The 12,205-nt window shown below is 39.2% G+C and overlaps 3 protein-coding genes and 1 non-coding gene across 6 annotated transcripts; all 4 read left to right on the forward strand.

Annotated features, from left to right (window-relative positions):
• Positions 1–145: 145 nt before the first annotated feature.
• Positions 146–5,245, forward strand: kars1 (lysyl-tRNA synthetase 1). Of its 2 annotated transcripts, XM_033982918.2 has the most exons (15): positions 231–351; positions 1,010–1,176; positions 1,350–1,485; positions 1,597–1,762; positions 1,841–1,934; positions 2,173–2,359; positions 2,435–2,560; positions 2,653–2,772; positions 2,858–3,020; positions 3,400–3,573; positions 3,681–3,766; positions 3,853–3,938; positions 4,009–4,135; positions 4,215–4,358; positions 4,849–5,245. In XM_033982918.2, exons 1-15 carry the CDS (start codon positions 256–258, stop codon positions 4,921–4,923), a joined length of 1,947 nt encoding a protein of 648 aa, XP_033838809.1. In that variant the 5' UTR covers positions 231–255; the 3' UTR covers positions 4,924–5,245. The 2 variants fall into 2 exon arrangements, with proteins under 2 accessions (XP_033838818.1, XP_033838809.1); XM_033982927.2 differs by lacking the exon at positions 1,010–1,176 and having other exon boundaries at positions 146–351.
• A 156-nt stretch (positions 5,246–5,401) lies between these two features.
• On the forward strand, positions 5,402–7,073 carry gcshb (glycine cleavage system protein H (aminomethyl carrier), b). The gene is made up of 5 exons (XM_033982947.2): positions 5,402–5,615; positions 6,165–6,244; positions 6,552–6,615; positions 6,679–6,810; positions 6,903–7,073. The coding sequence occupies exons 1-5, from the start codon at positions 5,465–5,467 to the stop codon at positions 6,998–7,000; spliced, it is 525 nt and encodes a 174-aa protein (XP_033838838.1). The 5' UTR covers positions 5,402–5,464; the 3' UTR covers positions 7,001–7,073.
• Positions 7,074–8,221: 1,148 nt separating this feature from the next.
• rpl13 (ribosomal protein L13) lies at positions 8,222–10,460 on the forward strand. Of its 2 annotated transcripts, none has more exons than XM_033982935.2 (6): positions 8,222–8,323; positions 8,750–8,867; positions 9,159–9,300; positions 9,725–9,898; positions 10,125–10,181; positions 10,258–10,460. In XM_033982935.2, exons 2-6 carry the CDS (start codon positions 8,764–8,766, stop codon positions 10,414–10,416), a joined length of 636 nt encoding a protein of 211 aa, XP_033838826.1. In that variant the 5' UTR covers positions 8,222–8,323; positions 8,750–8,763; the 3' UTR covers positions 10,417–10,460. The 2 variants fall into 2 exon arrangements, with proteins under 2 accessions (XP_033838826.1, XP_055088477.1); XM_055232502.1 differs by having other exon boundaries at positions 8,296–8,319.
• Positions 9,570–9,649, forward strand: LOC117393944 (small nucleolar RNA MBII-202). Its single transcript, XR_004543322.1, has one exon. It is a non-coding gene; the product is annotated as a small nucleolar RNA MBII-202 (small nucleolar RNA).
• Positions 10,461–12,205: the final 1,745 nt, after the last annotated feature.

Consider the following 12,205-nt stretch of genomic DNA (forward strand, 5'->3'; position numbering starts at 1 on the left):
TCGAACACGTTGGCCCTGAGTGCGTCGCATTTCAGTTCACTCCCCTCCTAAACAAGACTCTTATTTTAATAGATCCATTGATCCGTTGTGAGTCCCGCCCACAGACGAGATAAAGCCAATTGAAACTCGCCGTCCTCGCTCCTCTATGGCTCCCTCTTCTTAGTGGGCGGCATTCATAGTTGAGGAATCGAGGAGTTAGGCTTGAGGAAGTAGGTCCTCAGAAATAGGACTCAGCCATGGCCTTGTGTTAGACGCATGTGTACTTCCGCCGAGCATTCAGAGCGCAGCGGCACTGAGCGGCTACATCATGGCAGAAGTGACAGCGGCGGACGGGGAAAAACTCAGCAAGAAGTGAGTTCAGTATTTTATCTCAAATACACTCACAACAACAATCTTGCAAGCTACAGGAGCTGTTGTTTTTATGTGATGTAAATAGCATTATCCCATACAGAATATTACTAAATGTTACATCATGTTGAAGTACCGCAACTAGTCGCGGGCTCCGTATGGGTTACATTTCCCAGAAGTCTTTGTGGTTGTGATCATGGGAGATGTAGTTTTGTTTGGGACTTGCTTCGGATATTCTTCATTTATTCTGTAACGTGTCGAAACTACAATATCCAAAACCCACTTGAAGCAATACCCTTTCCACGTTTGCGTTTCTCTTCTATAAATGTTAGCTAATCCATCGTTACATGCATGAATTAAATGCTGTACTGGCCATAGACATCGTTAACGTCTATGATACTAGCTATATTTACATAGCTTGTGTATGATTTGAAATGTGTCAGTTACAGTTCAGTTGCTTTTCAGTTGTTCGAGTTGATTTTACTGCTTTCTCGTTAGCCGATGTTGGCAGTTAATCTAAAAAATGTACTTTAGGGTCTTATTATAGCCTATACATTTACCATCCGTTCACGTTTTTGCAGGCACGTTGTTTGTTGTTGTACCAGCAGACCGTCCATTGTTGCTTGAGTCTTATACAGTGAGCGTTTATCTATTTCTCCAGGTTTGTCTGCTGAGTGTGGTAGCCAGCATGCTGTGTGTGGTCAGAGTAGCCAGACAGCAGCTGTGCCAAGCCTTTGGGGTCAATGGGCAATGGTTAAAATATGCACCCCCATGTGCCACTGCAGGGCCTGCTCAAATCTGTGGGAATCGATGGAAAGGTGACAAAAGGTTGGTGGCTGTTCTGTCATAATGAGAAATACTACCAACCTTTTGTCACTAGTGCTATAACATCTCCATTGTATGCTTGAAGTGCACTTGATTTTTCACAGCTTCCCATTCTGAAATGTATTGTGTTTATATATATATATATGTTATAACTGTTGTTGCTCTTTTCTGGCCAGTGAGTTGAAGAGGCGAATGAAAGCTGAGAAAAAGGCTGCTGAGAAAGAGGCTAAAATCAAGGAACATGTGGAACAAAAGAAGGAAACTAACAATGATGCCCATGATTTATTGGATGAAGAAACCCTTGACCCAAATGTAAGGATTACTTTCATTTTTATTCATCATAGAGTGCACTGGTATGACCAAGTTGCTTAAGTTTAACCTGGCCAATGTCAAATTAAATGTATTTTTGGTGTTTTTATATAGCAATACTTCAAGATTCGCTCCCAAGCAATCCAGGCACTGAAGGGCACTGAAGAGGACCCATACCCCCACAAGTATCATGTAGACTTGTCTCTGACGGAGTTCATAGAGAAATATAACCATCTACAACCAGGGGACCAGCTATCCGATGTTGTCCTAAATGTATCTGGTACGCACCATTTGGACTTAGTATTATTTACATTTTTATAGAAAATATTTTTATCTCACTTTCTCTTTTTATTGTCAGGCCGAGTACATGCCAAGAGAGCATCAGGTGCTAAACTGCTTTTCTATGATCTACGAGGTGAAGGGGTGAAGCTGCAAGTTATGGCAAACTCAAGGTATAAACTGTAATTGGGTTGTAATATATTTTGACATGATGGCTATGAACTACCAGTGCTCAACTATATGCGCTGGGTGTATGCTTTGTTAGATAGACTGCTGCAGTTAAGTGGAACTTGTATCAGTTTCATTATGACTTGACCAGTGACTAAAATTGAAACTAAAACTATACCCATAGTTTTTGTTTCTCTTTTGTTCTGTTATTTTTAAATACATTTTTGTTTGTTTTGCTACCAGAAACTATAAGTCTGAAGAGGACTTTGTTGCTATTAACAACAAGCTCCGGCGTGGGGACATCATTGGTGTTCGTGGGAATCCAGGGAAAACCAAAAAGGGGGAGTTGAGCATTATTCCCACTGAAATGACTCTATTGTCACCATGCTTACACATGTTGCCTCACCTTCACTTCGGCCTCAAAGACAAGGTATTGCTGAATAATTTAAGCCCAATTTAATACTCGTTTTCTTGTCTGGCAATTAGAACTGGCAATTTCTTTTAGGAAACGCGATTCCGTCAGCGCTATTTGGATCTGATCCTGAATGACTATGTAAGGCAGAAGTTTTTAACCCGTGCCAAGATCATTACTTACCTGCGCAACTTTCTGGACCAGATGGGATTTTTAGAGGTAAAAATGACAGAATATGGAATGATGTTTCACTAATATCTGTCATATTGTGAGCACAAGCTGCATATATCTGTTTTGTTTTTACCCTCAAGATTGAGACCCCAATGATGAATCTTATTCCTGGTGGAGCAGTCGCCCGTCCATTTGTTACTTACCATAATGAGCTGGATATGAATCTGTACATGAGAATCGCACCCGAGTTGTACCATAAGGTGACTCATATTTGATTACTCTCTATTTCCAAATGTGAAAGACATTTTAATATAGGGTGGAAACTATAAATCTGTATTTTCACAGATGCTTGTAGTTGGAGGGATGGACAGAGTTTATGAAATTGGGCGTCAGTTTAGAAATGAAGGCATTGACCTTACCCATAACCCAGAATTCACCACCTGTGAGTTCTACATGGCTTATGCAGATTACCACGATCTTATGGAAATCACAGAGAAACTCCTCTCAGGTAAAAAAACAAACAAACACACATTGCTCTTGAAATTTGTATTTGCTATTTTATTAAATGCACTGTACCTGATTTTTACTGTCTTTAAAAATGTGAAAAACTGAACTAGTCCATTTTAAAAGGTTTGCGTGGTCCAAGTTATTATTCACTCACTTTATACACTTCAAACATCGTAATTATTCACTGCAATGAGTTTATAAGTGCTTTTCACAATTCCCAGAGGCAAGTATGGGGCAACTAGCATGCTAACATCCACTTCCTGATTGTCAGACAATAAAACTCTATAAATAGATGCAGACAGAACACAGACTTATTTTGACTGAGAGTTGCTCTTCTGGAGCAAGACATGTTTTGCTCTTACACATTTTCTTTCTTTCAGGAATGGTGAAGCACATCACTGGTGGATACAAAGTCACCTATCACCCTGATGGACCAGAGGGTCAGGCCTTTGAGATTGACTTCACCCCACCATTCAGAAGAGTAAGCATGACACATGATCTTGAGAAGATTATGGGAGTCAAATTCCCACCTACTGACTCCTATAACTCTGACGGCAAGTATCGTAATACGCTGAATCCTCTATATCCTCTATTTACAATTCTGTTTGAATATTCCTTTTTTTTGTGACATTAATTAAATTGGTCCCTTTTGAATTTTTAGAGACGCGTAAATTTTTTGATGACTTGTGTGCCCAAAAGGGGGTCGAATGTCCACCACCACGAACCACAGCACGTCTCCTTGACAAGGTGCTTTTTTCATTCATGCCTTTTTGATCAGCAATTGAGTTGAATTGCTAATATATATATATATAAATTTTAAAAAAAATTTCTAGTTGGTAGGTGATTTCCTTGAAGTCACATGCATCAATCCAACATTCATCTGTGATCATCCTCAAATCATGAGCCCTCTTGCTAAATGGTACATAAATATTTACTGAATTATTTATAATATTATTAGAAATTCTGACTGACCTGATGCTTGCTCATAGGCATAGGTCACAAAAGGGCTTAACAGAGCGTTTTGAGCTCTTTGTGATGAAGAAAGAAATCTGCAACGCGTACACTGAGTTGAATGACCCTATTAGACAGAGAGAGCTGTTCGAGCAGCAAGCCCAGGTATGTTATTGATATACCTACTATGTAATAATGCCTTATATCATGTTAGACTTTACTGTTAACAGCTTTTTTGTAACAGGCTAAAGCTGAGGGTGATGATGAAGCCATGTTTATAGATGACAACTTCTGCACTGCACTGGAATATGGTCTGCCTCCCACAGCTGGGTGGGGCATGGGAATAGATCGTCTTACCATGTTCCTCACTGACTCAAACAATATCAAGGTAAATCAATCATGGTCATAAGTGCAGAGATGACCCTAAACCTAACCCACACACTCATTACAGTCAGTACTCTGTAATGTACATTTACCTGTGATTGAACAAAAAAAAGAGAAACAATGTATTCAAATATGTGAATAATGATCCAGCTGTATATTATAATCAAAAATATAATATAGAAAATACAATATTCTTTGTAAAGCGGGCTGTTCAATTTTGTGGATTTTTTGAATAGAATATAAACAGGTTCAAGGGTTGAACAAGTTGGATACGTATGTTTTCATTTTTAACCCTTGTAGAACAAATTGACCAATTTGTGGTTGTAGTTCACATGATAAACACAAAAACTCTGACCTAATTTAAACAGATGAGGGTAAATATTATTAAAGTTTTGCTTTCATAGACAAATGATCAATATATTATAATGGTGTAACATTCTAAATTCCCCTTGTGCATTTCTCTCAGCATCATACTTACTAATTTTGTCCACCAGGAGGTGCTGCTCTTCCCCGCTATGAAGCCGGATGATAACAAGGCCTCAGCACCTGCAGAGGGCACTTCTGTCTGACACCTCTGCCTCACTGCAACAAGATCTGACTTTTCCTCACTGTGGTCAATTGAAACCGCTGCAGTCTTTGTTTTGTTTGTGTGTGTGTCCAGGGTTTGGTTCTTAAATTTCTTCAAGGGAAGTATATGGTTTTAACAATAAGGATGTTGGTTTTTTTTATTATCATTTTGACATAATTGCAATATCTCCTGGACTGTGAACAAACAAAACATTGGTAGCCTGAAAGTAGGGCTTTATTATAACACAGGAAAACTTTTTTATCGGACTGAATGTTGCCAAGTCCAAAACTGCTTAATAATTGAATAAACTGATTATAAATGTATAGATTTATACTGTGTTTTTTTATTTCACTATAACTGTCATGGCTGGTCACTGTGCACATTTGTTGGTGTAAGCACTTGTTGCAGCTCTGTTGCTCTCAGAGCAGTGGATGAAGTAAAAGCACGCCCTCCGCACAGAGAGAGAGAGAGAGAGATGGTGCGCGCTCCCGCGGCCAAGTGTATGTGTGCACTCGTTTAAAGAGTGGCCAAACAGAGAGAAGATGGCGATGAGAGCAGTATTGCGAAGCCTGTCTGTAAAGTTGTCTCCCAGACTCGTTCAGCCCTTGCAGACAGGGCAGTTTTCAGCTGCTCGTCTGCTTTTGAGGAGCGACGCATCGCGGGCGCTGAGCTCCAGCTCGACGCTGTCCACAGGTAAAACACAATAAAGTTGCTTTCACAGTGAAGCTGTCGCATGACATTAACATGTGGAATGACCTCGCATTCCTGTCTGCAAAACCCCTGGTTGTCACTTTGCTACAGTGGTGCAGAGGTGTGAGAAAACTCACTGCTTGTTTTTTCGCGTAACCACGTGTTTGCTTTGGCCATTATTAAACTTTGCATGTTTGTCTGTAGTGGGCTACTCTAGTCTTAAATACAATGAGATGAACATGTAATTGGCAGTCCCGTGATTGTAGCACGCAACAAATTAGTGTTTTTCGCTTCTCGAAACAACGTATCAAGAACACTAACTAGTTGAAACTTGTTGGAAGTTCTGCTCTGGTGGAAGTATTCAGCAGAGTTTTTCCTTTGGGCATCACATTGACAGTCAGGTTTTGATTGCACACTTTGCTCAAACTAGTTACACCAGCAGCGGCACATAAGTTAAAGGCTAAATATAGCCTCCAACTTGTTTTGTCTTGAGTGTTGTTCATTTCATTATTGAACAATTCTTAAAATATATGTATTTTGTTCTCCACACAGCTCTAAAGTTCACAGATAAACATGAATGGGTGCGGGTAGAGGGAAGCATTGGCACTGTTGGCATCAGTAATTATGCCCAGGTAGGTTATAGGAGATATGTCATTGTATTTATTGATTTATTGCACTGTTCAGAGGGGCCCTCTTGAGTATGCCTATCTAATTTTAGATATGCACTCAAGTAGTTGAACTTTTGTACAAGCCTTTGTTCTCAGCTTTACTGTACCAGCAAGAATAATGTTTTATGACTGTTTGGGTCAGTTGATAACATGTACAACTCAGCTAAAAGTATTCAGTAGTAATTGACCACAATATCATTGCATATAACTTAATATCACTCATTACATTCTTATATTTAGAAACAACCCTTTTAAATGCATATTATTGCAGGAAGCACTGGGAGACGTGGTGTACTGTGGGCTCCCAGAAGTTGGCCAAAAACTTGAACAAATGGGTACGTACAAGTGTAGACCTTTGTTCCTGGGAAACATAATTAACATTTTCATTTGTGTTTTAGAGGAATTTGGTGCCTTGGAAAGTGTAAAGGCTGCCAGTGAATTATACTCACCCCTCACAGGTGAAGTTTCTGAAATCAACACAGAACTGGCAGAAAACCCAGGACTTGTAAACAAAGACTGTTATGGAGAAGGTAGTTCCATCAGCATTTATGAGTTTAAAAGCAATGAGGAACTTATGTTCATTTTACAATTTTGTTTTAATTAAAATGTGTTCTTTTCATAGGATGGCTAATCAAGATGAGCATTGAAAAGCCTGAAGAACTTGATGGTCTCATGGATCAATCCGCCTACGATAAATTTGTTAAGTCACTTGAGGATTAAGACTGTTGTTGAAAACCTGTAATTGTCATAATCGTGGCAATCACCAAGCAATATAAACATGTTTACTAACCCAGCTTCTAAACATCTCTGAAGTATTTATTTTGATACAGAAACTATTGAAGTAGGCTAAATCATTTCTGTATCTCTCAATAGTAATATTTTCAGTGGAAATAATAGTCATAGGCCTATTGTTTTATGTTGTACATGGGGAAAGCGTTTCATGTAGACCTAATAAACTTTTATATAAAGTATTTTTCCTAAATATTCTTTAATTTTTAATTTATTATTATTTTTTATCAGCATACGCATGTCTCTTGCATGCATGACTAACCCTTCAGTGCATTGTACTAGCACTGCACCACCTTGACCTTTGCCCTCCGTGGAAGATTGGCTGAGATAGGATAAATGATTAATGAAGTATATCCACAGTACATGAACCACTATATTTAGTGTCTATAAAAATCTGATGTTATGAACTTAAAATAGACCTTGCTAATTATAAAATAATACTAATAAAAATATAAAATTAGGAGATATCCATATCATCAAAAATTAAACTTCCTGTAAATTATGGATGATAGACATAATTTTCATCATAAAATAAATAATTGCTTTTAAACCACAATGATTAATGCATTAGACATCAATAAATGCATCTAAACCTTTTAAATATTGTGAAGGAGCCTACACAACTGAATTGTTTTTAGTGCCTCTGTAGGTGCTACTTTAAAGGTGCACTGGATACAACTGTGTAACTTTTGGGGATCCGCCAGCTGCTTGTCTTGCATGTCTGGGAGTTATTGCTGATTTTATTTGTTTTATGAAAAAAATAACCTTAGTTTGAGTGGGCGGGGTCTCCACTAATTTGACCTGGAACTGTGCCTGGTGGTGTCACGTGCCGGGTGGTGTCACGTGCTTAGTGGTGTCACCTGCTTGTCGTCATGGCTGCAATTAGGCTAGATAAGTTTCATGCTATAGGCCTGCTGTGAATCATCCCAGGGAAAGCAGTACTAAACTATGTGGACAAACGCCCTCACCAGAAAAGTTACTTAGTGCACTTTATTTGGGCCAGGGTATAAATAAAAGCATTTTGACAAAATCTATCGGTGGTTAATTTGACACTCGCCTTTCTAAACGCGTGATAATTTTTAGAAAGTTAAATCATATAATGAGTAAAAAAAGAATACGTTCCAAAATCCGTTGTAAAGCCGAGCCCGGCAGTGAATGCGCGAGACAGGTTCAGTGATTGGCTGGCTGATCCATAACCCACGAGCCACGACAACGTCACTTCCTTTTTCCTTCGGCCATTTTCCTCCCTTGTAGGTACTTTGCCGTTTTCTCCAACGATTTTGTACAATCTTTAACAATCCTCCACAATTAAGCGGTGCAATAGGGCATCGCATACATTGTACAATTGCGGGTTTTGTTGGTCGTCTGAAATAGTATTTCTTTTTACACATAATACTTTCATTTAGCTGTGGTAGAGATAGGTGTTCTACCAGTAACCATCTCATTTTGTGGTTAGCATGTATTGCCGTTTTTAGTGATTTGGGGGTTTAACGAAGATGTGTTTTCACTATCAGCCCAAAGCCTGATGTGCCGACAATTATTTTATAAGGGCTGTTAAGTTCTGCTCTGTCTAAACTCACATTGGAGCTTGTGTTAGCTTATTAGCATTACGGAGCATCGAGTGATGTGTGCCGGCATGTCAGCCGCCAGCTCATGTCAGTGTCCTATGGTTTGTTGCAGGGAAATAGGCAGTCATGGCCCCCAGCCGGAATGGAATGATCCTGAATCCCCACTTCCACAAAGACTGGCAAAAAAGAGTGCGCACATGGTTCAACCAGCCAGCTAGAAAGATCCGCAGGTAAGCACTAGAAGAGACGCATGGGGCAGCAGAATGCTAATAACATTAGCCACCACAATGTTGTAATTGTTGTTTTAATACAGCTACATGGTTTGATGGAAGGCCACAGCTGGATATAAGACTTGATATATAGCTGGATATAGGACTTGCTTTTATATGATTTAAGCTCGTTACGGGCTACATTTTGGATAATGGGAGTCTTTGGGGAATAATGACCTTCCTTATTGGTGTATCTCCAGTGAATTGAGTTCTGCAATCTTGCATATCATCATTTTTTGTTTTTTCAATTAGGCGAAAGGCCCGTCAGGCTAAGGCTCGGCGTATTGCCCCCCGTCCTGTTGCTGGACCTCTGAGGCCTCAGGTTAGATGTCCTACAGTCAGATATCACACCAAGGTTCGCGCTGGACGTGGGTTCACTCTCGAGGAGCTCAAGGTAAACTTTTTTTTTTTTTTTTTGGAAGAGCTGCCATGATAAACTGAATGTTTAAACCTAGAACTATCAATGGTTCTAATGCTCTGTATTCTGGTTTGAGGTATAAGACTCATCACTTTTCTCTTGTTGCCTTTTTTGTAGTGGAAATTATTTAAACTGTATAGTTAACTTATTGGTTCTTTGAATTCTTTTTCTGAGTCTAATACCAATGAAGGGACAGATCTCCTGGTTGGAGGCATCAAATATTCATTATGTCTGTTGCAGTCAGATGATGACAAATCTCCGGAATCTCTGTATTTTTTTGATGAAAACTTTGAACCCTTTTTCTGATGACTGCTTTATGTACTGCTTATGCCGTGTTGTGCTAAATAAGCAATGATCAACATACTTCAAATTAAATGTGCATCTACTTTATTTTCTAAAGGCGGCTGGCATCCACAAAAAGACTGCCCGCACCATTGGCATTGCTGTTGACCCTCGCCGCCGTAACAGATCCACAGAATCTCTTCAGGCCAATGTGCAGCGTCTGAAGGAGTACCGCTCCAAGCTCATCTTGTTCCCCAGGAAGGCTACTGCTCCTAAGAAGGGAGACAGCACTGTGAGTACACTATGGCAAAGCGCATTTTCAAAGCCTGGACATTAGAAGTTGATGCCATTATGCCAACAGGTTGTTGCCTAGTCATATTTTTTACAGCAGTCTCTTGTTTGGGATAGATGCTACTCACCCTACCCAAAATGTGCTACTGTGACTCTTGTTTAACATGGAATGTGAGAAACGCTGTTAATCTCACCAAATGAGATGTATATATATTTTTTTTGCACAGGAGGAGGAACTTAAAATGGCCACTCAACTTTCTGGTCCAGTTATGCCCATTAAAATGGTAAATTAAAGCGCTATCCAAATTGCTCTTGACACATTTTGTTTCATGTAGTTAAACAATGGCTCTTTTTCCTCAGATGCACAAGAAAGAGAAGGCCCGCATTATCTCGGAAGATGAGAAGAACTTCAAGGCTTTTGCCAGCCTGCGTATGGCTCGTGCCAATGCACGTCTATTTGGTATTCGTGCAAAGAGAGCAAAGGAAGCTGCAGAGCAGGATGTGGAGAAAAAGAAGTGAAAATGATCATAAAACTTTGCAAAATAAATTGTTAAAATATCTTATGGAGAATTTGTGACTTACTTTTAAGGCTTTAGGGCAAATGCATTAAAATATGCACGTTTTAAACCTGCACGTTTTACCTCCAGTAGATGGCGCCAGAGCTGCAAAGTAGGTTTGCTAATGTTGAGCGTTTCAAGGGTGGCTTAACCCCCTCAGTCTTATAAATTGTAGTCTTAATCTAGGCAGGTTGTTAACCTTCACTGTCTTTGCCAGGTTAATGATCTTAAATCGATGAAGCAGGTGCCAAGTAGCGTAGCTTTGCATTCAAATTGTTATTAACAAATTTTGGTTCAAACAAAATCTGAAAAATGTATTTGAAGCTTCTAGATTTGAAGCCAGGATGGAGGTTCTAATGCCTTGCACAGTCTAATTCATTCTAATTGTATTCAGTTAGATGCTTGTATTCAAGGAACTTAAACTTGTTTTTGCCCTTGTCTTTGCATCTGTTTTGTCCCTTGTGTTCAGACAGTCCAAATGCAAATAAATAATTCAGTTAATGAAGGTGAATGGCCAGTCAAGTCGTTTTGGTTAGAGAATGACTTGCACTTTATGGCTTGAACTCTAATGGATGGTCCCATTCATTCTTGACATGCGCTGTCAAGACATTTACTGATTAAAGTGATATTAGGATATTCTATTGAATATTATAGTCTTAAAGGAGTGGTCGTAGCCTTGGACTACATTACGTTAAAAACAGGCTTGAGTTTTTGTTTAGATCTTCACCTCATCTTAAATTTGCTAAGGTAAAGTATGTAAAGGCAAGTTTAATATTTCAGAGTCCTTTTGAAACGGCCCAGTAATCAATTATTAGAATAGACAATGCATGAGTAATAGTTTATATATTTTTTTAAATGTCATGACTAAATGTTTAAGAACTTAGGTTTCACCAGATGTTACATTAATAAAAAATGTGCTTTGTAAACTTAGCTTAGATTCAGCAACTTGTGGTATCTTATATAAATTGTGGATTTTTTGTCAACCAAAAAAAAAAAAAATGCTACTGAGACATATTTAAAACTGACTTGATATTTATAAATGATACATGTGTGAAGTGTAAGTGCAAAGTGACTGTACAGGAAATTAATATGTTTTATCTAAACTAGTGCCACAGAGGTGAGAGGCAGTGGGAGATTTGGAGTGGCTAATCCATGTGTAAAGATGAGTGTCCTGTGGGGTGCTGCTCTGACACAGCAGCAGATGGCAGTTGTTTGGAGCTGTGGCGTAACTGGGCTCAGGTGTGTGCCCCAAAGCAGGCGGTTTTTACTTGGAGCACCCATGGACAAACAGGCAGTGAGGGTGAACATGCACAGGACCGTGGCGGTTAGGGTAATGCAGAGTCTGAGATGCTGCAGGCATAGATGTCTCATTACTGAGGCTTCTGCAGTGGTGGTAAACCAGTTTGTGTCGAAAGGTTTGATAATCTGATGATCATCAAAGCAGATAATTAATAGACCCAAAAAAGCTTCACATCGTACCACTGAGAAGCCTGTAAACCATTTCTCTGTTCAAACATCTTCAAAAATCAAACACAAATGTACAGGTGTAAAGCAGAAATAAAAAAAAAAGTTCCTGACTCTGAAGGACACTTGTTATTTCAAAGCCTTTATCACTTGTGGAGATGTGGAGGTACTGAAATAAGCAGCTCTGGCCCTGGTTTACCTGTAACATTGTACCAATACTGATAATAAATAAAACCCCTCCTGTTGTATGGTTTGATGAAACTTGAGAACTGTTTTGTTGCTCAATA

Source organism: Periophthalmus magnuspinnatus, chromosome 3 (assembly GCF_009829125.3).
Source record: "Periophthalmus magnuspinnatus isolate fPerMag1 chromosome 3, fPerMag1.2.pri, whole genome shotgun sequence".
In the NCBI taxonomy this organism is placed as follows: Eukaryota; Metazoa; Chordata; class Actinopteri; order Gobiiformes; family Gobiidae; genus Periophthalmus; species Periophthalmus magnuspinnatus.